The 26,704-nt window shown below is 43.0% G+C and overlaps 1 protein-coding gene across 1 annotated transcript in view; it reads right to left on the reverse strand.

Moving 5' to 3' along the window:
- The window catches only part of SOS2 (SOS Ras/Rho guanine nucleotide exchange factor 2), a 1,344,468-nt gene that overhangs the window by 707,567 nt on the left and 610,197 nt on the right, over positions 1–26,704 (reverse strand). Inside the window, exon 9 of the mRNA XM_069638977.1 lies at positions 6,447–6,574. Coding sequence (XP_069495078.1) covers positions 6,447–6,574 — 128 coding nt within the window. The remainder of the gene's footprint in view (positions 1–6,446; positions 6,575–26,704) is intronic.

Below are 26,704 nucleotides of genomic sequence, written 5' to 3' on the forward strand. Positions count from 1 at the left end.
CCTCCAAGTCTCTGCAGCAATCCCTGGCGTACAGGGCACCTCAGGAGCTCGGCGTTTCTCCCATCCACCGCTAACAGGTTCAGACCACACAAAATCAACTTCTGGATCAAGACAGGTCCCTTCCTCCGCTATATCTCTGCAGGTTTCCCGGGGCTAGGTGTGGTGTAGAGCTCGAGACTCAGGCAGCCCTCTTGCCTGCACACCCTGGTGGCCTCCCTTTTTCGAATTCTGACCATTAAACAAAAGTGCAGACATGGAAAAATGCCTGTATATCTACAAGAACTTCTGGTTAAATAAACGTGTGGTAGATTATTAAGATCTAGTAATCAGAATGGTCTTCACTCTCCCCAGATGCAGAACTGTGAAGGTCTCTAAAGGGGCCTTTTTGCAATTGCCCCAAAGGCTTGAATGATCTTCCACTGGAGCTAAGAGGCAATGAATCAGTTGATGGATTTAAAAGGAAACTAAAGACCCATCTGTTTGCCTAGAATATAAGGATCATGATCCCTATATGAATCTGCTACCTGTTTATTCTCACGGGACCGTTATGTTTTTTGTTGTCTTGTTGTACCCTTAAGCCCAAGGGTCCATGGCTTCGCATAACAAATGCATTAAAGTAAAGTTTTTTACTACCCTGCACATGTCCTTACTTCTGGTGGATGGTAGGCCGTCTCTGGAGATGCAGGGTTTCTCAGTGAGGCTTGGGGATTTCAGGGTGACAGCCTTGTAGATAATGCAGCAGGACTCAAAGATGGTACAGGATTGCAGCAGGAGCCAGTGCGTATCGACGAGGGTCTTGGGTGATGGTCTAATTTGTTGAGTCATTTCAAGAGTAGTGCTGCAGCATGGAGGACACATTTCAGGGGAGCCAGGGCAGTTGCTGGAAGGCCATCCAAAATGGCATTGCCACCATCCAGGTCGGAGAGGACCCTAGGCTTGGACAGCAGATCTGAAGTAGTTTCTTGAGATGAAGCATTTGATCTTTCGCAGGAGAGAAAGTTGGTACCACGCTGTTTGTGTCTTTCTTGCTATGTGCCGTTTGAAGGAAAGGTCAGTTTATGTCGAACCCAAGGGTATCGGCGTAGGTGGCCAGGTGGGGTGTGAAGCCCTCGAGGTGCCTAGCAGAGTGCCAGGTCTGGATGTCGAGTTGTTCAGTGTTGTTTGTCAGCAGTAGGAATTCAGTCTTGTAGGGGTTGAGCTTCAGGTAAACACTGGACATGAACAACTGGATCACGGAGAGGAAGGCCTTGAGCCTGTGGATTTCTTCGATGGAGGATATCTTGAGGTATAGCTGTGTGTCATCTGCGTATTGGTGGCTGTGGAATGGAGCAAGGAGGGTTCCAAGCAGTTCCAACTAAGGATTGAAGTCTACAGAGGAGAGGATGGATCCTTGTGGAACCCCACAGGAGATGGGTAGAGTTGGTGATCTGGAGGCATCCATTTGTACAAAATGGTGTTGATTAGAAAGGTACCAGCTGAGGACGAGCTTGCTGATCTGCACGCAGCAATGAAGATTGTTGGCAAGTATCTGGTGGTCTACTGTGTCGAATGCTGCTGAGAGGTCAAGGGGAACCAGGAGGCAAGGATGGCCATCATCAAGGATTTCAAGGGCATCCATCACATTGATGGTAGCCATTTCTGTGCTGCATCTGGGTCTAAAGCCAGATTGGTAGGACTGAAGGAGTCTGGTGGCTTCAATGTGTTCGGGGAGTTGCATGGCTACTGCTTTCTCAATGATCTTACCTAGGAAGGTAAGATGGGTGATGGGGTGGTAGTTGCAGAGGTTGTCAGGGTTTAGTGTTGGTTTCTTAAGAAGGAGAATGTGTCCAGTCTTGATAGGAAAATGCCTTGAGTTTGGGAGCGGTTGAGGATTGTCAGGTAAGGGCAGAGTGCTTCAGTCGGAAGGGTCTTGAGTATGGCGGTAGGGAGGATGACGTCAACATATTATGCAACCTTGAGGGATGCTAGAATGGCAGTAAGGTATTCCATAGAGAGTGTCTTGAAAGTAGCCCAGGTTGGTGTGGTTTTGCGAGATGGGATGTGTGGTGTGCTTTCCATTGTTGCTTTGGTGTATATGTGTTGGCGGATCATGCTGACCTTATTGATGAAAAAAAGAGTTGGGTCTTTCGTGTGATGCGCAAGGTCCCGATAGTTATGTAGGAAGTAGAGATCTTCCTTCATTGACTTGGTTGCCAGGGATGTTGAAGTTGCTGAGGAAGATGATGTTGGCATGTGTGAGAGACATGGTGGTGACCGAGTCCATGAAGCATTAGATAAAGGAGGTGCTGGGCTTAAGTGGTCTGTAGATTAGGTGAAAAGTTAAGTCGTCCATTGGGGAGAGCAGAAAGTGGTAGGAAAGGTTTTCGAAAGACCCAATGGTGGCGAAGTCCAGTTGGGTGCAGGGCAAAGATGCCTTATGAATGATGGAGAAGCTTCCGCCGACCTTGTTTGGGCAGTCCAGTTGTAGAAATTTGTAGCTGTTGGGATTGAGGATATCTAGGATAAGGGTGGAGGTGGGTGTCATCCAGGTCTCAGTAATGAAGACTGCGTCTATGTCATGTGTGGTGATGAGGTTGGGGATGTCAGCTGCATGACTGATTGCTGAGCGGACATTGGTGAGCATCCGTTTTATTGAAGGTGTGGGTGAAGGAGTGCAGATGGGGTCTAGGATGATGTGAGTGAGATTGCTCCAATGCAGTGTCCATGATGTTGCTGGTGAGTGGCATGGTTGGCGATGAGTGTTGATGGTACAGATGGGCTGTTGGGAGAGAGGGCCAATACACATATTTGAGGGAGCTTACCTGATGTTAGAGGGGCAGGGGTTCTGGTCCTGACTCCTCACGGTCCTAATAGGTACACACAGGAGTTGCTCTTTGCTAGGACAGTTTTTCTAAAGTCCACCTAAAGGGACTTCATAAAACCATACCTTGGGCAATACAGAAACTCAACGCTTAATATAAGGCTGTACCACCTGATATTATGGTAGCAATGACAGACCATCCAGGCTTTTCTCAGGAAGGAGAGATGGTAGTAGAGAGGAACAAAGAACTTGTAGCATACATATGGTCCAAATAAAAACATACACTGATGCATTGTAAAAATAATGGTTTCTTTTCTATATAAATAGGAGAATTCTTTAGAAAGGGAAGTAATATTGTAAGCCATAAACACAGTTATAAAAACCAGCACAATACTTATGGTGGGTAAACCAAAGTATAAACCACATTTAGAATAGCAGTATGCAGTTCAAGTCGAGTAAAACCTACTGTTACACATTTGGAATGGCAGTATACTAGTCAAGGGGAGTAAAACCACATTAGTAGACTTTTAGAACGACAGTATGTAAGTCATGGTAAGCAGACCCTATTAATGGTAAAGTATGTTTCTTATTCAGTTGCAGGAATAATATAGTTATACCAACAATGTTATAAGTAAGTACCTGAACATTTGTGTAAGTTACTCTCTTTAAGAAATAATACAATTGCAGCATAAACCTTACAGCTAAGCACTGTGCAACATAAGTAACACATTCTTCTTTCAGGACTGATACAGTTCTACCCATTTTATTTTTTAGAGTAGTGCAACACAATTCAAAAGGTAAGTAATAATGTATGAATTACTTTCCAGAATGGCAGTATGTACTTCAAAGATAAGTAAGAACTCAGTATCACGCATTTAAAATGGGAGTATGCTGTTCAAGGTGTTTAAAACCCTATCTGTAAAACACAGTTACACTTATTCAGTTTCCGGAATAATACAGATTACCAACTCTGTTACTTTCTAGAATAGTGGAACTCAATTCAAAGGTAAGTAAATAACTTGGTATACTTTTCAGAATGGCAGTAAGAAATTCACAGGTAATTATTAGAACGTTCTAACACTTTACAATGTATTCTATTTCAGAGATAAACTGTTACAATATTAACAAATAGCAAGTAGGTACTTTGCAACACTTGTTTTATTTTCTAGACAGAGGCCTTATACTTTAGAGGTCCTTCCCTATTCTATGGCATACGTGTTCTAAGAGGCAGAAAGACCACACTTCTGGTCCAGTGGCCAATAGTAGGCAGGCGAGTCAAAGGCAAAGATGCAGGAAAGTCAGAGTTCCAGAGGATTTCTCGTCCAACAAGTACAGACTTAGAGTTTGTAGGTATTCAGGGACTTTGCAGAAGGCTCTCTAGATGGGTTCCAGAGTTAGGCCTGGGAGAACAGTGTAGGTGAACTTCCACCTACACAAATCACCACCCTAGCCACACAGGAGCGAAACAAGACCTTAAGTATTACCCTCATCCACACAGTACCTCAGCAGTGAAGAAGAGCTTACAGACGGATGCTTTCATGAGGCAGCAGCGCATAACCCATGGACTGGTCGCCCCTTTCAAGGTAGCAGATGTGGAACGGTCTTCGTCTGATCGATTCACCCAAGTAACCATGTTTTAAGGGCAAACCGATCCCAATGAATGAAATCCCTGTATGTCTGGCTTTGCATCAACTACTACTAAACAACAACATATTCCTGGCCGAACACATTCAAAACACAAGACATAATGTATGATAATGATTTGTTATTTACATAGTGCTGTCGGAATCAAACCTGTGACCTGCAAATCTCACACAGACTGTAGAGGCGAGTGCTCAACCGCTGAACAATCTTACTGCGTACTATATGGGGGCCTCCACATGATACACATAATATTCTACTTCTGTACTGGTATGCGATAGAACTAAACACAAAAAAAGTTACAAGATGATTTATCCTTGTAGTCAACTTGTATTCTATTATTCAAATTTGTCAATTCTGAAAAAACGTGCAAGTAGACCATCGGGTTGAAGCATAACAAGTCCATCAGTATCCTTAAAAGTCCCAAGAGGATAATATTCTATTGCTTTCTTTCCCTTTGGGTTTGAGAAGGGCTTTAGGTAATTTGTGGCATTATGTGCTGTTTCCCTGTCACATGACACATTGAGCAATTGGGAAGAGAATATCAAAATATAGTACATATCCATCTCCCTAAGGTGGATAATTATCTATTTAAAAGACTTGCTGAGTTCATGAACCTGCACCATAAAATCTGGGAAAAGCATTACTTTGGTCCCAAAGGGCCTGATCATGCAGCCTACGCATGCCACGGCAGGATCCCTTCTCTGATGTCCAATTCTTTTGATTTGTTAACAATGGGTCTGAGGCACTAAGGCACCCTAGAGCTGGGGCACTAAGCACTCTTTCCACCTTAGACAACCTATATATCCCCCAGTTTACAAGGTGCTCACAACCAAGTGGTACATTAACAGCAACAGCCAAGCTACGCCCCTCAACCCCTCAGGTTACTGCAATCATACAAATGTAACACCTCCACAATCAACACTCTACAGCCTCCACCTTACAATCTAAAATGTTGAACTCTTTGGGACACACATTTTTTTATTTCACCCACAGAGGTTTACAAGTCAGAAATCGTCTCCTTCACTTCAGACACAAAGTTGGTCGGCCAATTAGGACATACACGCTGACTAGCTAAATATGGCATCCAAGGAAACTTCGGTGGCCTAAAAAGCAATGCGCACTTACTGGGTAGCGCAGTGGCTACCTGTTTGACCCTCAGAACTATCAACAGCTGTCTTGCTCCCTTCTGTAGCACCCTGAAGCAGCACACTCACAGGGTGAATGAGATTTTCAACTTTGCACTCCTGGGAGCACATTGTACAGATTAGCTTTCCCCAACACTGAGTTAGTGAAGCAGCTTTGTATCCCGTTTAGGGTAATACATGTCATACCTAGCTCTCACACCCTGTGCTATGGAACACCCGTGTGTCATACCCAGGGACAGGCCAAGTGTGTCCCCTCAGCAGAGGCCACCGTACTAGGCATCAAACACTCAGCAAGCATGACAAAACCCTAGAATGTGAGAAATCTTTGCAGCCCAACTTTGCCAATTACACCCATCATGGGGAACACACTAACCATTCCAGCTCCACCTGACAACACCATGGTCCAAGAGCAACCAGTGCCAGTCGCAAGCCGCCAAGATCAAGTCACATCAATCACCTTCAGGTCATCCCTATAAGCACCATACTATGTGCTTGCTGTTTTTTCTAGGAGGTATGGGTGACCGGTTATCCTGATGTCCACCATCATGTACACACAGTCAAACATTGAACAAGCTAGCAGGATCCAGTCACCATCAAAAAACAAAAGGCATTCAACAAGAGTTGGAAGCCGCAAGTGTGGTCCGCTAGTCTCACCATTTTCAAATACAGCGTTGAAGCAGGTATGAGGAGGGCCAGACAAAAGTATAGCGATGCTTCTGTAGAATTTAATATTTTTACTAGATGTTCAAACAATGTTATTCTTTTGTTTAAAGTCACCATAAAATACTATCGACGCACTACAATATGGAAAACTATCCCAGTTATCATACTAAAAAGGAACTTGGTTACTATCTTACCCAGGTCTGCGTCGAGGTGAGTGTTTATTGTAAATGCGATCCATGCTTCCTCTGAGGTTTAAAAGTGCAGTAATGGCTTGTTTAAGACACTCTCTGTCTTCTTCATCTTCACTCCGATCTTGCAATTGCTAATACACGCATCGAAAAGAAGTATGGATTAAAAGTCAAATTATTTTGTTTACATCCCTTTATATCACAATATTCGGCACATTCTTAAAATCAAATCAAACCATGCATGGTGACCAGAAAAACAGAAAGGTTGCATGCTTTTAATAATAGTTGTGCAGTAAGGGTTTCTTAAACATATTCATACACTTAAAATAGTTCCCCTCCTCCAGGATGGAACTCACGTCCCCCCCAAACACTTTAAAGCTTTGACACTTTTCCTTAGTATTGAATAAACTTGCAATTGCAAAAATTAGATGAACAAATTAGATGGTGTGATTCAGGAGAGTATCAAAAGTTGCCACTTGCCACTAGCCATTGGCTAGTGATAATTGACTGTTGACGAGTAAGAAATGGTGTGTTGTGTGTATGAGTATAATGGAGGTGGCAAATGACCTCTTGTGCATGGCTAGTAGCTTGCAACTTGAAATTCTGCTCCCTCATTCAGGGAAGGGGCACTCCTTATTACAGTGTTCTAAAGGGCAGATGGTCTTACTAGCGTCTTAAATTTACAGCACCAAGTGGACTATCTCGGTTTGTATTTTAAAGATGGCTAGACTTCCATCTTGTAGCCACTGTGATGAAGTCCCATGCTAGAGTCTGGAGATGTGACTGGGGTGACCTTGGGGCCCACAATTCACCACACAATCCATAATGCAGGCCCCGCAGAAGGCACAATGAGGACGCCCCAGGGGCTCCCATGTCCATGCCGAGCCTCAGTTTAAACACGGACACTCTGAACCCTAACGAAGCTGGGCCTTCTGGGACCAGAGACACTAGAGCATCTCAAAGTCCACAGTGGTCTCAGCTGAGTGGACAAGGGAAGGGGGATAAAACCGGACGTCAAATAAGAGGCGGTGGGGCAGAGCCCACAGTTCTCCTCAAGGAACAGATTTCACCCAGGACAGGGTAAGTAGAAACCTATTCTCAGCTTCAGTCAAAAAGAAAATACAACACCAAGCTCATGTGGCATAAAGAATCTGACATGGAAAAGGGACGACGTTCAGGAATGACTAGATTGGTGTGGGTGAACATGGGACTGGATGCCGTGGAAAGTAAAGGCATAGTTTTGAAATGCACTGTGTCAACTTCACTTGCAAGTTTCCCTGCAAACTAGACACTCTGAATTTGACAGCCCAGTTTGAGCGGAGCCAGTCTTCCTTAGCTGCGTTTCCCCAACTAGCCGTTTGCATGGCTGGAAATTGCAGAAGGCAGAATAATGTGGAGGGAACAAGTGAGCTACTGCATGGAAATGGGAACAGTATGAATGCAAGTTGAAGTTTAGGCTGCTACCTTGCATTGTACGATGTGCCGGCATCCAGTAAAGTTGTAGATTTCTTATACCTTCAGTGAATTATTCAATCCCAGAGTTGGCTCACAACAAAAACACAGCTGAAGTATATTATACAACTGTGGTGTCAGCAGGTTTACCGGTTAGAATGTAAAAAGGTGTGTGGGAATTTAAAGTTAGCAGTGGTGTATGAAAAGGTGGAAAGGAATTATAAGGAACGAGAAGAAGCTGAGAAAAAAGAGCACATGAAAAAAGGGCATTAAGCAAGAGGAGTCGTTACAACAAATGCTTGGAGACTGTGGTAGAGTCTAAAACGAGCACTGAGTGGTTTTTACCAGAAAATCCAAGAGCCACAACACAACATTTGTTAATATCTTCAAGTGTCAGACACCTAGCCCATGTTCAGATGAATCAGAGTACCAGGGGAGAATCGGCAGCTTTCACTTCAAGAGAAAAACATGCTCACAAATTCTGCAAATCCCAAGTATCTAATTACAAGCATCAAGAAAGACGTGTGGAATTCTTAATCCCCAGAATGGATTGTAGCATAAAGGAGCCTGCTCTGATTAAGGTGGAATTCAGAGAATGGGCGAATCAAAAGAGGAGTCTGCACGAGTCTAAAATAATGCCTCCGTGAATGGAATCCTGTGAAAGCCTCATCAGTCGGCAAAGCTTGCATTTCACTTTTCCATCTCCCTCATGGAATGTATGCTAAAATGAATAACAAGTAACGCAAGTAAGATCCATGTCTGGGGTCAAAAACAGACAGCCACAGTTTAGAAACACCTACAATCAACTCCGACAGAGCCTATGGTTTAACAGGATACATTACCTAATCAGCCCTTCCGAAAAAATCATGGATTGGATGGATCCAAACAAAGCACTAGCAAAACAAATACTTTTGGACCTTTTCATAGTGAAATACGTTTGGTGATATGACAGCCCCACCTCCCGAATAAGGCTGTTGAGTTTGACGCCTTCTAACAACCAGGAAATATAGGTTTGTTAAGATTTGGTATTACCTATAATAATGAACCCCATTAGCCAATACAGAGAAGGACCCACACCAAGGCAGCATAGGTAATATCAATTGAAATGTGCAGCATATGTATGGTCTCAATATGCAATGTAGGCTCCTGCTATTCAGTAAAGGTATGGTTCTAAAGAGTAAAGGTACTAACGAGTAACAGATGTGTAGTTCTACCTGGAAAATAAATACTGAACATTATTGCCCTCTACTATGGTCAGTAGCCAACAAATAATGCAGCTCTTATATATCCTGCAAATTCTGGAGAGTTTCAGTGTAGAGCCCACTATAGTTGTGTTTCTTCGATATCCGTTTTTTTACTGTACACGTTCTTTAACCTCATAGTTACTTTGTACGGTATTACAGAATCACTGTGTAAACCATTGTGCAACTAACCTCTGAACGTTAGCGTAGGTAGATTTAAGTGGCAAGGCACTGAAATGTCGTATGAATAATCAATATTCAAAGCATATCAACAACACAGCTATAACAAGGAATGTCCTTGCTGGAACAAAATCATTAAAGCCAATAAGATCTTATTACATTTGAAAAGACACCACACTTCTATAATAATGCTGTAAGAAAACAATCTGTCTGATAGGGGACATGCTGTGTTACGTTGCAGCTGGCGAATCCCGTGGTTTCATAGACGGAAATAATTTTTAAGTAATTTACTTTGAAATTACTACAACAATACTTCAGAAAATATATGGATTGTGGGTTTAGGGAGAAAAAGGGAGTCAGCAGAGGCTTGCGTAGGGGTAGTGGTGAAGGGGTAGTGGGCTATGGGGGGATCTGAAGTAACATTTTGCCATAATCACTTCACAGTAAATTACTTCAAAGGGATTTCCGTCAGTGAAATGGCATGGAACAGTAGCTGGAGGGGCGGAAAATGTTCTGTCCTTATTTCAGTCAATCCCATGCGGCCATGGATACTCAACGATACCTTGGGTATTTTTCCACACAAGGCCATATCTGACCTTGATGGGAGGTTCCTTATAGTTGCTGGTGAACTCATGGGGAGTACATTTATTTTCCAATATGGCATCAGTACAATTATTCGATATGATCTCAGATAGCTTACACAATTACCTAAATTATAAAATTATACTGGGGAGATTACAATATTTGTAACCTTGATCCAGCCACATCATCAACCATCATGAGAACAATGGGAGGAGTGGTTAAGGTTCTTCTTACAGTACATGATAAATTTGACCGGATTGATGTATGGAGACGGTTATGGGGTGGGAGGGGCAATGTGAAAGAGTTCACTTACTATTCGACAGACCATGATACTGATTCAAGAAATGATGTGTGGTTCCTGGATCACTCGTTCCCGAGTAACATAACATCAAGTATCATCCGCCAAGAACTCTATCTGACCCTTTTCCAGTATTATTGGAGTATAAGCAGCTTGTTACGCTCACCTGGTATCCACAGGGGGCGCAACATGATACTGGATGGAGGTCTAAGCACTATCCCGGACCCCTCTCTGCTTGGTGATGTGCCAGACGTTGGGTAGCGCCTTAGGTTTTTGTGTGTTGAACTCTACGTCCTGTGTCTCTGTGCAGGGGCGCGTGGTTGGTGCGGGCGTTCCGTGGACCTAGTTGCTTCACTGGTCAGTTTGCCCTTATATCGGGTCCAGACAGGCTGTGACTCCGACTCTGCTTGCTGTCTTCCAGGTGAGTTATAATGTCTTTCCCGTCTTTATTCTGTCTCTCTTTCCCTCCGTTTTCTCTTCTCTCAACGTCTTGCTCCACGGTGCTGTTCCCTAACAATGTCCCTTTTTGTTTTCACAGGGATGGTTGCAATCTCAGAGTTGCCGCGCCGATAGCGAAGACCACGGTGAGTTACTGATGCGCTGCGCTGTTTATTGGTGTTAATTGCTAACCTGTGTTCTCTTCTTTTCTTTGTACAGGTTGTGGTGATGTCCTGGAGTGATGAGCGATCGAAGCGCTGCTTGCCAGGGAAGTGCTTTGTTAAAGCTGACCTTGTTCCTTCACCCTTGCAGGTTGTGGTGAAACCCGGAGATGGGCGAGGTAAGAGAAGCGCAGGATGGATTCAAGGCCGGTTACTTCACAGGTAAGTGTTCTTGCTTGCTAATGCTGTTCTTGTTCTTCCAGGTTATTAATGGAATCCGGATCTAGGGCTTCAAGATCGGGCTACCGGAGAAGCAGATGAGGAGCTGGACACGGTGAGCGTTACGCTGCAGGAGTGCAGAATAGCTTGAAGCATTTTCTGCTGTTTGGGTGTGGTTTAAATAGCCCAGATAAAGTTGTTCCAGGCCCAGCCACACCCAAAACACTAGACTGCATGGCTTGGTTCTAATGAACTGAGCTGTGTAATAGGCCTCGATGTTGGATTAAGGTCCAAAACTGGTATTGCTTTATTCCTGATAATGAGCCTAGCGTCAAAGGTGCCAGGACTGACTCCATGTAGGTTTCTGATGGAGTTTTAAGGCCCTTGGGGCCAGTGTGAGGGCTTTAGCCCCATTGATGCCAGGGGGCTATTATACCTGAGGGGGTCAGGGGCATGGATCGTGACACAGCTTGATGTAAAGCTAAGGGCCAGAAGATGGAGGTACACATCCGAGTCTTTCACAGATGGGGTTTTCAAAGCAGAACTGTGATCAGATCTGGAACAATTTTTTTTTTAGAAAACAACAAGGCTGCAGTGGACTCTGTAGCGTCTCTCTGGGAGACCCTCAATATTTACATCCATGGAGTCTGGAGTTTTTAAATCAATTGGGGGATCTCTTAATAACATTGAGAAATCTGTCAAAGACCTTGAAAATATATATAACCATTCACAAGACAAGGCGGTGCTGGCAGAGCTCAGAGGGAAGTTGGGTTTCTACAATGAGTTGTGAAAACATGAAAATAAGTTTATTCATGCAAAGGTCACAGCAAAACATTATGGTGAGTGAGACCAAGCTGGGATCAGGCCTCCAGATAAAGTTCGTACCGGGCCTTTTTACGCATTAAAATCTTAAAATACGACAGCTTTATTATTTTCCTGTGCACATTTACACACAGGTTTAGAGCAGAGGGCAGTGCAAAGGGCAGGTTAATAGACAGAAAAAGAAAACGCTTTTGATTTATTTTCTACATGAATGTAATTGCAATGCAAGCCACGGAGAAACGCATCTGAAACAGAATGTATTTCTCTGGAGCCTTTGACTGTGAGGAAAGGAATTGGTTTCTTTCCATTCAGCTTCTGGTATGTTAGGTGCTTATCGAGCAAACAGAAGAATTGTGCATATTTATTTTCCTAGCATTTTAGGATTGTATAATCAATACGATGGAAAACTAAGTTGTAATTGAGAATTAATCTTTTGTAACAAATTATGCTTTTTTTCAGTGAAAGCAAACAAGTATTGCACAATTGTATTTTTTAGATTTTTGTTTTGTGTGTATAATCATTTCTACACTCCACCTATAAAAACAGTGTGTAAAATGATGAGTATGCGCGGTCTAGTTTACATCCATTCACCTTGCAGTCAGTGAGGTACATTACTATAAATGTTCAGTGCCAGCGGAGTCTTTGTTCTCTACATTCTGGTAGACATCTCTACTATCCCCTCTCCTCATAGACAAATCACATTTATGTGCTCGTTATTAATGCATTTGAACTTGTGCCTTTCTGTATTTTAATCTACTGCCTTTTTGGCTCCCTCTGCTAAAATCGAATCTAGGTATCTGTACCCTAATACACTGCTAACGCGGTTACTGCTGCCTTACTTTCTGTGCGCGCCACTGCATCTACAGTAGTCATTGTTATTATTGTTTAACATTGTGTGCAATTGCCTACGACAGCACCTCTACCTCAACCACCCTTTTTGTAGATCTGCTAGGCATCTGCTTTTAGACTGTATTAGGCCAACATGCCCTCCACCCTCACTACTCTATTTGCAAGAATACTGCCCACCCTACTCTACCTCACATGGCACACTGGTGGGACAGTACCCAATTACACCACCGCCTCCCTCCACTACCCCAATCTTCACAACACCATGACTTTGCCGTCCACTGCTCACCACACCAACCCTTACCTCAACAACCCAGCCTTATGGCTCCAACACTTTGCTTCCAGACCTTCACCAAACATACCATGTTCCATCATCCTGAGAAATGCCAGACTTGGCTCGCGACTCAAGCACGTCTACCATCACTCTGTGCATCTTAACAAACAGCCTCTGACCTCCACCGCACCCACACACTTGAAAAACCCATCATCACCTCACCCCAACCTCCCTAACACTAGCAATATTAAGGGTGCATTAATCAATGTCAGATCACTCACGGCTCACGCTATAGAAGTGGCTGACCTTATTCTTACCCTCAACCTCGACTTTATGACTATCACCGAAACTTGGCTTCACGCAGCCTCTGGCCCACTACTCTCCCTTGCCATCCCTCCAGGTTATAACATTATCAGACACGATCGTAACTCTAACCAGTCCAAAGGTGGTGGCATTGCCATCATCCATAAAAATGCTCTAAACTTCCACTTCTCCTCTGTGCATCACTTTTTCTCTATGGAAGCACTGACAGCCAAACTAGCCGTCACTCCTAACCACTCTATCATCTTCCATCTACTTTACCGGCCACCTGGGCCGCTATCCACCTACGCTGAGGACCTCTCCAACATCATCACTCATAACACCAAAACCAAATCCCAAGCCTCGATATTAGGGGACTTTAACCTGGGCCTCACTGATCCCAATAACACTGCTGCCATGACTATTGATAATATGCTTATGAATGCAGGATTCATACAGCTTATCAACCAACCTACCCACGTTAAGGGCAGAACCCTCGACTGGCTAGCCTCCCACAATTGTCCTATCCATATCATCTCTAACCAACAGTATGCATGGACCGACCACAACTTAATTACGTTTAACATCCAGTCCATACCTGCCAACCTCTCTCCTACCATTGCACCGGTTACTGCCACCCGCAATAAACATGACATCACTTGTGACAGACTCCTCCCCCTTCTCCTCCTGGCTCTCAATGACCAGGTTCGCTCATGCTCCAACCCCACGGCTATGGTTGACACCTTTAACCTCGCTATGCAAAAAGCCTTAGATATCATCGCCCCATCCAAACTGAGAAAACTCAAACCTCGAGCCCAGCTGAACTCTTGGTTCACACCCCAGCTCAGAACCCTGCGCAAAGAAAAACGAATTGCGGAATCACATTGGAAAAGCAACCAGTCCGCAGCCAACAAATCGTGCCTCCTCCTGGCCACCCTTAACTACAAGGAAGCCATATTCCAGGCTAAATAAGACACTTAGAATAAACGTATCGAACAAGCCAAATCCAACACCAAAGAATTGTTTAGAATCCTAAAAGAACTTGAAACCCCTGTCACTGCACCAGACACTTGCATCAAAGATAGCACTTGGTGTACCAAAATCCAAGAGGCTCTCCTCGGTAAGATTGCCACCCTCCAAATTAAAATCAATAACAAACAATCAAGCCTACAATCCAACCCACAACCCAACCCTATCCCCACCCTAAACCACCCCATCCCAGACTCTCTGACTCCTTTTAGCTTCTCTCCACTCTCCATTTCCGAAGTGGAAAAGATCATCTCCAGCCTTAAACCGACCAATTGACAAGGCGACCTCTGCCCGGCACCTATAATCAAGGAAGCAGCTCATGACCTAGCGTCATTCATTACTACGCTCATCAACTCTTCCTTTAGCTCTGGGATCGTACCTGACAATCTAAAGGACGCGTGGGTCATCCCCCTATTGAAAAAACGTACCCTGGACGCTAGTATACCCACAAACTACAGCCCAATCACCAAGGTCCCGTTTTTACTAAAAATCCTCGACCGTGCAGCATATCTACAAATTCAAGATTACCTTGAATCTAACAAACTCTTGGGACTTAGGCAATCTGGGTTCCGGCCACGTCACGGCACTGAAACTGCCCTCATAGATTTAAAAACACAGACTGAATTTCTAAAAGACAAAGGCAAACTTGCTTTCTTACTCCTCTTGGACCTCTCGGCGGCCTTTGATCTCGTCAATCATGAAATCCTCTGCTACCACCTTAAATCAGCTGCACACTTCTCCGATAAAGCTACAACCTGGATTAGCTCCTTTTTAGACAATAGATCTATGCGTGTGTTCTCTCCACTAGCAGCCGCCCCACCTGCACCTGTCTCCTGTGGCGTGCCACAAGGATCTTGTGTTTCACCCACGTTGTATAACGTGTTCACCAAACCTCTCTTCGATATCTTGGACTATCTGGGTGTCACTTACACCACCTACGCCAATGACACCCAGATACCAATCCCTATCTCAGGTGACTACACGGCTGACTCCCTCGATATCAATGCCATCTACCAGGTCATCCAGGCGTGGATGGCTCAACATGAACTCTGTCTTAATGATGAAAAGACTGAGCTCCTTATTCTTGGTTTGCCACAAAAACTTACCAAACTCGACCCTGCGTTCAAGTCCTTCATCATCGATGGGAATATTATCCCAACCGCCAAGGACACAAAAACCCTAGGGATCTACATTGACTCGACCCTATCCATGACCAGACAAACTAACTCAGTCTCTTCCGCAGCGGCATATACCTGCAAGCTTATTACAGCCTGTCGCCCTTTCCTCTCCGCAACCAATTGTGTCACCCTTGCAAGAACTCTTGTATTATCCAAGATTGATTACTGCAATGCACTGTACCTAGGCACCAATTGCTGCAACCTAAACAAGTTACAAATTGTCCAAAACTATGCGATAAGAGCTGCCCTCCACATTCCTAGGCGCCAACACATATTCAACACCAGACGCAATATTCGCTGGCTCTCAGTCCCACATCGTATCTCCCTGAAAACCCTGGCTCTTACCCACAAATGCCTTCATAACCAAGCTCCCTGCTACCTGGCCAACCGATTTGCCCGCCACAACTCCATTAGACCCCGCAGAATGGCTCATTTAAACTGCCTTGAGGTTCGACGTTTCAATCTCCAAAGATCAGGTGAAATTAGCTTCCCTATCTTGGCAGCTAAACTCTGGAACACGCTTCCTAATGAGCTTAGAGCATAACCCTCATTCCCGAGATTCAAACACCTTACGAAAACCTGGCTGGCCGCCCAGGACATTTAGCTCTGGGTTCTCTGCTTAATTTGTAGATGTATATATAATCTGCTTGTCCTTTCATTTCTATTATTATACCTCTAAATTCTGTTTTATACTTGTAATCTTTGTAATTATGGTTCTGTCTGTTTTTCTTATGTTGTAACTAAGTGATGCGCCCGGTTGCCCCTGGGCCTGGTGCGCTATACAAGTAAATAAAATACTATACAAATAAAATAAAAATGTGTTCAAGGGTGAATGATCGTCATTACACCAATGGCAGGTGTTATAGCCTCTCAAATCATCAAGAATACAATTAAAACATCCAAATGCTGACTCTCCAGAAAGTGCAAGCGCTGTTCAAAAACAAACAAATGAAAGTTACATTTGTAATTTAAATAGAAACTCAGCCAAACTTGTCCGTCCCTGTTATGAGCTTTGTATGTGACCTTCCGAATAACTCTACAAGATTCCACACTATAGCATTATCAATTGCTAAAACGTCTAGTTGTGATTCACTGGTGCTTTGTGGCATTTCAGACGGCAGAGAGAGGGCTTAAGGACTTGGTGTGGTGCAATACCCAAGCTGACAGTTATAGAAAGATGGTGTCCCCCTGACTGGACATGTTTAAATCATATCCCAGTAAAAACAGATCCCGCTCACTGATCTTCGATACCCAACAACCTAGCCTAAGTATGTGCTTTACAGGAACAAATGTCACACAAATAACTATGTCCATAATGTCATAAAGAGACTTCAGTTGTTGGTGGTGGTGCTTTGACTAAAGTTGCAGGATGTCTGTGTTTGATTATATTATCTTGTTTGTCTGTTAGTTGTCGTTTAATGATAGTTTTTAATGCAAACATTTCAAAGCATATTTTTGTAATACCACTGTGTGAACATTCCATTATTTTAAATAATACTGTGTTCATCTTTATACTTGCATAAACTGTTCCCCCTTCCCAATATTTGGTCTTTACTGCTCGATCACAATTCAAAATATGACCAGGATTGCCTGGTTGCCAAGATTTAAGAAGGCAAGTCCATTTCCTGAACAGAGGACCAAGAGAGGTAGGCGGAAAACATGTTTGCACAAGTGTTAGACAATCGACCAGAAAGAAGACATTTCTTCTGAGATGTCCAAATAGCCACTAAATGGATCAATGCTGATCACAATGTTGAATGAAGAGTTAAAAAAGTAAATAGTGTCACAGTGGGGCACAACAGAACATTTGAAAAACGGATAACGAGGTTCAACATTTCATTTTTCACACATGAAGTGTTCGGTAAAGGCTTACAGGAGCTAGATATTGACATTTAAAACGAAAAAAAAGTAGCTGATGTCTAACAGTGTCAGGATGGCAACAGAATCTGTGCAAGGGACTAATCTAAGAGAACCACATTTCCCAGCTCAAAGTCCTGATCCTATTCTACAAACAAATCAGTTCTAAAGTTGCAGTCCTTTTGACTGAGGTATTCATTGACTCAGTCAAAGGGTATTTATTTATGGTTCTATGCGATATTTCTGCATTTTGAAGACTGAACAAAACAACACTTTTTTCCCGGCCGTTTGTGTCAGCTTTAAAATGCAGAAATGTCACTTTCTGCACCCTCCCCCTCCCAAGGTCCCTCCTGCAGATCGTATTCTAAATCAGAGGTGGGATAAACCCCCAAAACTCCCCATTAATCCACCCACTACCCCCTTCCCAGCACACAACACACACTCACTACACACAGACAGACACTTACCATACACTCCTGAGATGACTCCTTCGAGTCTTGCTGTGCATGTCAGACCATGCCCGCAATTGTGTGCGGCAGGGGCGAGACAGTTCGATTTAGAAAGACCGTTCTGTGACTGCACAGAGCGGTCTATCTAAATTAATCTTTTTTTATTTTCGGCATCTTAATACCTTATTTATAGGGCCCCAAAACACTTTCTTGTCATGTCCTTTAAATTGCATCGTGGCACAGATCTCCTTCTTTGTTACCTTAGATGTTCATATACTAAAACAATCTGGCCACAGGTTGTCTTTCTAGGCTTCTAAGATATGTGATTTCAGAAGGAATTACACATGCCCCCTATATGTCGACTGCATGCTTGTCAGACTCGTTATTTAAATCAACAGCCAAGGGTATCCCACCTGGGCTTGAGCCCACTACAGGCTCTTGTTTACTCTGCTTGCACAGGTGAACAGTCTCCAGTAGTCTGGGCCTTGCCAGGACATTGGGCTGTAATCCCTGGAACGCTCCTAACAATGTATCTTCAAGTCTGGGTTACCCTGCCAGCAATCTGCTTTACATGTTACTGCTCGCCTTCTTCTCTCCTACGCCATCACTCCAACACTCCTTCTATACTCTCGGATGGTCTCCTATCACCTTTTATATAGGGCTTGTCACTAAGAATACTCCAATACCAGATATCAGTTTCACCAGCTTTACTGATGGTGGTGCACGCAAAGAAAATAACTGAACAGAAAACCCTCTACGTTCTGTGGTTTGAACACCACAAAAGACAGAAGATAGCCCTCCCCCCAACAATCTTCCCTTCCTGTTACCCAGGTAGAGTTCCAGGGGGCCTCGTGATACCCTTTTCTGGGTTCAGCGACAGGGAAAGATACCCCTAAGGGAAATTCGGGGTTTCGCTATACAATAGAAAAATTAGGAAGCCCACTATGCTCAAAACGTGCCAGAATGGGAACACTGAGTGAATTGCCTGCTCTAGAAAGACTGGTTGTCCTAAGGCCAAAGGTCCATGCCATGTTTAGAAAGCAGAGTCCAGAATTATTACACCCACTAAAGTCCAACATAATCACTCAGTCTCAGGGAATATTCCAGCACTCTTATTTATCCTTGGTGGTGTGAGAAACGTGAGGGTGTCCTCACGTCTACTCCCCCTGGGTCCTCTTCTCAGGTGGCCAGGGAAAGGTCGTCGCTTTTGGATCCTGACCCTGGCGGTGGAGAAGCGAGGGAGGATCACCTCGGTAGGGGTCCTTGGGGAGGAGATGTCCTTTTGTGCAACGCAGTTTCCCACATTTCCATTTCAGGGAACACCCTCTATCCCGGACGCAGTTATGGGGTATTACTACCCCTGTCCCACTGACCAAGAAAACACCAGGCTATATTAGCAATCTAGAAGCACCACAAAGAGTGCGAAGAAGAGAAGGTTTAAGGGTGAGACAGGCGAGACATGGTATCCCCCTTCTCCCTATGAGAACCTACATAACCATCCCCCGGCTTATATGGGCTATTGTACAGCAGTTCCCTTCAATTGTCCTCATTGAACCTACTACAGAACTTGGACGAGGAAGAGGAGACTAGGAGTAGTGAACACTGGTTGATCATGTCACCACTCAGTACTGAGATGAGGAAGATGCCTGCCGGGCGTTATAAAGGTCAAGCATGTCCCACTAATTACAATCAGGCATTGCCAATTGGGAACTCGCACCTGCAACCTGTCAAACGGTTGCAGGTGTATAAGGGAAGACACCAGCAACACACAGACCAGCAGGGAGGCCTGTGTGGGAGAGACCTGCAGGGAGGCCTGTGTGGGAGAGGCCTGTGTGGGAGAGACCAGCAGGGAGGCCTGTGTGGGAGAGACCAGCAGGGGGGCCTGTGTGGGAGAGACCAGCAGGGGGGCCTGTGTGAGAGGAGACAGCCGTGGTGGGTCCTGCTGAGATACCAGGATACCGGCAGACAACCCTATGGACCTGTGGAGCCCAGAAGCAGGTGGGCCATAAGGAAGCCACAGGTGTGGGAGCATTTGTGGTTGGAGATACGCAGACCAGAGCTGTGGAAGAAGAAAAGGAAACCAAGTTGCTGCTAGTGTCCGCAGAATGGAATCGAAGCTGCCGGCAAGTGCAGACTAGCATCAGAAGTGTGAGGGGAGGGCTCGCAATTAAAGGCACGCCAGTCAGAGAAGCCGAAATGAAACAGCAGGAATTCCAGAGACTTCCGGGTTGCTCCTGGGAGCTGTGGGGAAGCAAGGCTAATGCTGAATGAACACAACAAAATGGCAAAGACTAAACAAACCTGGAGCCGTGGGTTGGATGAAAATTAAGCGGCAAAACATATGCTTGCAAACATTGAATACCAAACTGAATGAAACCATTATGGGCAATGTCACGGTCAGATGATAAATTAATATGCTAGGCACACTGATATATTACCTGTTTGAAAGAAAAGTAAGCAGCAAGAGAGCAAGAGTGAAAAATTGCGAGAGAGCATGGCCGCAAAGCGTAAACTCACCACTAAGTGAACTTTATGCATGAATACTGTGTTGTAAGGCCCAGGACTGCCCAAAGATATATGACACAGTGTGGCATAGCCAAGAGGCTGACAAGAAGCCAAGTGAATGTAAACATTCCTACAGGGGCAGATGCAGAAGAACCTGTGTGGGCCAAAGAGCCTAGGGTTCCTTGTTGCGTGACCTGTAATGGGTAGACCGTGTGGTCTGACAACTGCACCTAGACCAGGGAACCCTGAACTGTGAAAGCCAAAGACTTTGTTGAAGTAAACCAAGAAGGAGTAAGCTGATTGAATCGTTAAGATTATCACGAAGGAGTATTAAATTGATTTGGAGTAGCTTGGAACACTGAAAGACTGACACCAAGTTTAAGTTAAGTTGAAATCTTGGGGAAGGGCACCCTGATACTTAATGAACTTTAACACACTCTTGAGGCCCTCAAGACCCTTTTCTTTGAAACTGTTACCTTGAACTTGGGGACGGGAACCCCAAGGATTTGTAGAAATAATCTGAATTTGAGAACTGTAATCCCAAGACTTTTGTGGAACTTGCTTGAACTTGGGGAAGGGAAGCTGAAAAGAAGGCTAGGAGCTGGAAGAAGCTTAGAACTTTGTTTTGATCACCATTTATTTTATTGTTGCCAACCCCAAACATTGTTTAGCTTTAGTTGTGAGGGCAAGGATAGGTTTCCGACACAGACTTTTAAGTTTAACTGTCTGACTCAGACAGTTTTGTTCAGGTAGGGAAATCCCACCTTAGCATAGGGCGACTTGGGCTTTCAACCATCCTGACATTTGAGTTAATACACCATTTTATTTTAAACGTTGAACCGGTTGTCTGTGTCTTGCTTCATGATGCCTTTTTTTTTTAAATTTGGTTAGTTGATAAATCAACCTTTCAAATGTTTCTGTATCTTAATATTACATTACAAAATTCATTACATATACTTCACATACAATAATTCAAAAAGTCAATTCTAAATCTTTTCAGATATATCACATAGAAGAAAAATCAAAATCTGAAACAGATACATTATACAGCGTTTGCATCTTCAGATACTATAAAAATAGAATCTAAAAAGTGGACTATCGCCACTTGAACAGACTGCTTGGTGTTTGTAAAAATCATTTGGCAGATTTGAACATCATCAACAGGGCGATATAGGGAGAATAGCCCTCTAAAGTGGGTGTTACGTTTTACAACCAGCGATGGACAATCTACAAGCAAATGCTGTAGAGTTTCTTTCTCTTTGACATTTTAACAAAAACGGCAAAAGTTTTGTATTACAGCAATTTGTTTGCATCTGGCTAACACATCGTTACTAGGCCAGAGGTTAAACCTACAGCGCATATATTTAGAGCGAAAATAGCCAGATGGAGATACCAAAATATAGCTTGCTGGTTCACAATACCGTCTACAACCAAAAAGTGATGCATCAAAACTTTTATATATGCTACACTTTGTTTGGGTATCACACCAATCATATTGAAAGATTTTAACTTTAGCTCGCTCTGGATTATGTAAAATCATCTCAAGTGTGACTGATGCATCTGACAATGCCTTATATATATACATATATATAAACAGACGCCATTCAGATGGAAATGCATCATTGGAGCTTAACAAATGGCGAGCTACTATACTTAGAATGTTATCAGCCGAGAGACCCATCAAACATTTTCTCAACAGTGAGCACATGCGCCACAGAACTTGCGATTGTAAGGACAAGAGACCCAGTTCAAGGCGAATGATCGCCATGGGTACACAAATTGGTAAATGCAAAACTTTTTTCAAAAAAACAGACTCTAAAATGGTCCAATCCACGTGATCTTTGGGAGAACAAGTTTCCACACCATATAAAAGTATTGGTACTACCTTCTGCTGATAAAATGTAATAATGTGCTTATATGAGAATTTGCCATATTTATAGGCTAATATTTTTGCCTGAAATGTTAAAGTTCTCAATTTGTTCTTTAAATCCAAAACATATGTGTCCTGTGCATCATTAGAAGAGAAAGACATTCCCAAATACGTATAGTGTGGAACAATCTGCAGTATTGTGTTTTACATAGACCATTTATGGTTAGGTTGTTTGGTTCTGCGTTGACTATTACAAATTACAATTTGTGTCTTTCCCATATTAATGGTCAAATGGTTATCATTAGCATAGCTTTCCAATTTTGACAATAGATTTTGAAGTCCCAATGCTATCTGGGACGGTGGTCAGTCATAATGTAGAAAACAATAATGTCGAAAAACAATAATGTCGAATTTTTTCTACATTTTTTAGAAAAAAAAAATCAATATATAATTAAAATGTGTTGAGTATGGGTGGTGGGAGGGTGGGGAGGGGAGGGTGGCCGGGGGGTGTTGGGTGAGGGAGGTAGGGGCGGGACCCCCCCTAGTAAATGATACTCTTCTTGTTTATTTATTTATTGATAGTGCTAATTGACATTTCTTTTTGACATTTTTTTTTCTAAAAATTGACTCTTTTCATTATATGTATAGGTTTTCGACATTATTGTTGTCTACATTTTTTTTCTACATTATGACTATAAACCATCTGGGACAATAAAACTAAATCGTCCGCATACAAAAGCCAGGTTATTTTCTGAGAGCCAAATTATGGTACATCTCCTGAAGTTTCTATTAACGCTTCTCCCATATCCAATAGAAATGAATTAAAAAGTGTTGAAGCTAAAATACAGCCCTGTTTGAGGCCTCTTCGAGTGGCAAAACTACTCTTGACGCACAGGGACCCCTACTATGGAATAAACTTCCAGCCCAGATGCGGCAGATACAGAACTACACCGTATTCAAACGCGCCGTAAAAACACACTTTTTCAACATGGAATAATTTCTTTGACTTATCTCCTTCTCTGCTCTATACTGGTTACTCTATATGTTTGTCTGTCCTGTTAAGTTTCTATGTGCGCCCTGAGGCCTACGGGCATGTTGGCGCGTTACAAGAATTAAAAATAAATAAATAAATAAATAAATAAAAGTCGTGGATAATCGCCCCTGGTTAGTCAGTCTGATCTGCATTGTGGGGTCAATATGCAAATGCGCTATTAAAGCCAACAGAGGGGAGACATTTATAGCGGTACAGTTTTTGGTACAATAAAGACTGATCGATGGAATCAAAAGCTACCCTAAAATCTATAAATGCTAACTATAGAGGTAGCCTTCGTTGAGCATATTGGGCTTTAAGGAAATGGAGTGCAAGGATATTTAGAAAGGTGCCCAAACCAGCAATAAAACCAGCTTGAAAAGGATCTCTTATCCTGGTCTTTAACGTCCAGGCATTTAGCTCTTTTATTATTCTACTGAATATTTTCCCTGGCCCATCCAGTAAAGCTATTGGCCTGTAGCTCGCTGGCAAAGTTTGGTCCCCCTTTTTATACATAGGGACAATTATTGAATGCTTCCAGGATTCTGGCAATTTTTGTGTTCGATTAATGGCTGTAGAGATATCGAATAAAATAGAGGCGCAGAGCTCTGGGTGCTGTCTAATCATAAGGTTTGACAAGCCATCAGGGCCTGGAGCTCGGGATCTGCTTAATTTAGAGATGTGAAGCAGAAATCATCCAATTGGAAGTTTAAATGAAAAACACTATCCATAACAACAGACTCCAAACTCTGACAACTTGATTTTAGAGAATATAATTGCAAGAATTATTGACCTATCCAGGCAGATTCTGATACGCCATTTGCCTGGGCAATTGTTTGAGAGCCATGAGTAAAATGGTTCAAAATAGCCCATATTTTAGCAGTATTTTTAGTCTCAAGGGCTTGCAACATTTGTGCCCCATCAGCTTGAAAAAGGGCAGCTTTACGACCTTGTAGCCAGTTTTTATAATTGGTGTGTGCTCGAGATAACATGCCAGCCCTCAATTACACATGATAATTAAGAATTTGACGTTTTTGTAATCGATATTGGGACTTCCTGATCAAAAACATGAAGTCTCGTTTTAGAGGTAGATTTTACATGAGTGTGAGACTGAAACATTTGCATCATATCACTGTATACTATGTTGGATGAAAATCCTAATGACTTGTCATTATCTAATTCATAGGACAAAAGACAGCCAAAAGCTCTAACTGAGGATTCCGACCATCATAGCCTGTTTTGTTGATTATTCACCATTAGATTTCCCTCAATCATCGTAACATTTTTATCTTTCCCCAGAATTTCATGTTGCCATTTCATCAGCAGTATATCATGATCACTTTCCAAAGTTTCTACAACACAGAAATTGATAACACGTGGGATCAAAGCATGGTTAACATAAATGTAATCCAAAATGGCTGCCGATTTACCTCTTCGCCACGTTGAATGTGGAGGGCAATCAGACAAAAAAGTCCCATTTAATACATGCAAATTTCTTGACTCAACAAATCCTTTCCAAATAGAAAGTCTTTCTCTATCAACACTAGCCTCCTCACTCATGCAATGCAGGTTTAAATCTCCAGCCAAAATAATGTAAGAAACAGAGGCATCCAGGACTATTAAATTCATCAAGTTCTCCAAATCATTGATAAATGTATTGTTTGATATACCCACTGGGTTCCAGAAAAGCTTTAAAACTGCGATGGAAAATGTTTGAGCAGTTAGCCTCACCAATTGGATGTTTGCATTTGGGGTCACCCAAGGTTCTGATTTCAAGCCTGACCATGCCTCAACAGCTATTAAGAGGCCAGATGAAGGTCTACCTCGGACGGCCTTTATCGCTGGATTTAGGTGCACATCATACCCGTCCCATATTAGAAGGACTAGCATCCATGTCTCTTGTAGTAGTACCACAGAATGTTTTCCTATTAAGTTGATATCGTTATTTAGCAAATGACAGAAATCCCTCGTATTACAATTTACAAGAGAAAATTCTTGGATTTCCTGATTAGGGTCTAGTTATTTACCATGAGTAACACATTTGGTACATATATCAGAACCAACAAGACGTTGACTGTTCATGGATTCTTCTCCTAATGTATAGGAATATTTGTTTTTCTATGTTGGAACATTGTGTGCCTGTGTGACATTTCCTGTGAATACCTCGAATCCCAGTCTATACAAGTGATTTTTTGCAGCCCAGATTGTATTCTGAACAACCCTCGAGTAAACCCAAAGCTTTACTGAATTCAAATTAGGTTTATTAATGAATTCAACCAGTTTAATATCAGAAGATGCTATATCCTCTAACATAGGAATGTCAGAGAACATAGCTAGTACTGCCCGTCGACTTAAATCATACTGGATATTTGGCAATGATTTACAGGCCAAAATCAAAGAGTATGATGCTGGTCGAGAATCTCTCCGAGCAGGCTGCCGAAACTCGGGTCTCTAAGAATCATTATTCGTATGTTTGACCTGATCAGGTATTATAGTTGATTGACCTTTATTTAGTACATTGCCAAAAAAAAAACTCTGCCTCAGGTTGAGCAAGCCATGTTGGTAGCTGCGATTGAGCCACTGACTGTGAGCATGTAGTTTGGCAAAGTCCCAAAATTGCTGTTGAACGAAATCCAGCCATATACGCATCGACTGCATTTCGTATTTCCTGACGATGGAGTGTCAAGGTCTGATCAACTTCTAAACTGTCGCCCTGAGTTATGAGTACACTTGTTGTTCCAGAAGGCCATCCCAAATTGCACCCATTCTTATCAGTATCTTCTGCCATACTAACAAGATCTAGATCTTCTTATGAAAGCCTGCCCATAAAGCTGCACTACACAGCTCCTCGTGGCCGAAACACCATTGTGTCGACGATATCCCCATTTGAACAGTACACATTTGAAGCATTGTTAATGTGCTTTTTTGTATATATGTCCATTGATGTGGGTTTATGTTTATTCTTGTGACTGCACAATTGAAATGATCAACCAATAGTAGCAGTTATCTGTTGTTGTTATTGCATTGGGATCCAGCCTGTCTTACTGGATCATACCTATATGTATTGTTTTTTCTAAACATCTCTGGGTGCTCTATCCCCACCAACCTTATCCAGATGTCATTAAATACATTTTGTGAAAAATAATGCAGTAAGAAGTGACTGACATATTTGCTATAATGTTGGAACTATGTGACCTCTCACCCTGAAGTTTCTCTTAATTTAAGCTTACTGATATAAATCCTACACCGAAGCACCGGTAGAAGCAAAACCGCGTTGCAGCGACGCCGCGTCCAAGCAGTGAAGCGGTACTTCTCCGGTACTTCGACTGATGCGCGCGCGTGCCTGTTCTTGAAGGCACGTACCAGAAAGGGGTAGAGTTAAGCCAATACTAAAACTCCCAAAGCCCTGAATGGAAAGTCAACAAAACAAATATTAGATACACGGGTCCTTAAGTTTTGTAGATGTAAATAGGGAGAGCCTCCAGTTACCATTGCTTCACAAGTTGGAGCAGTAAGTCAAAATCCACGGGGCA

Source organism: Ambystoma mexicanum, chromosome 14 (assembly GCF_040938575.1).
Source record: "Ambystoma mexicanum isolate Mex_15411 chromosome 14, UKY_AmexF1_1, whole genome shotgun sequence".
Taxonomy (NCBI): Eukaryota; Metazoa; Chordata; class Amphibia; order Caudata; family Ambystomatidae; genus Ambystoma; species Ambystoma mexicanum.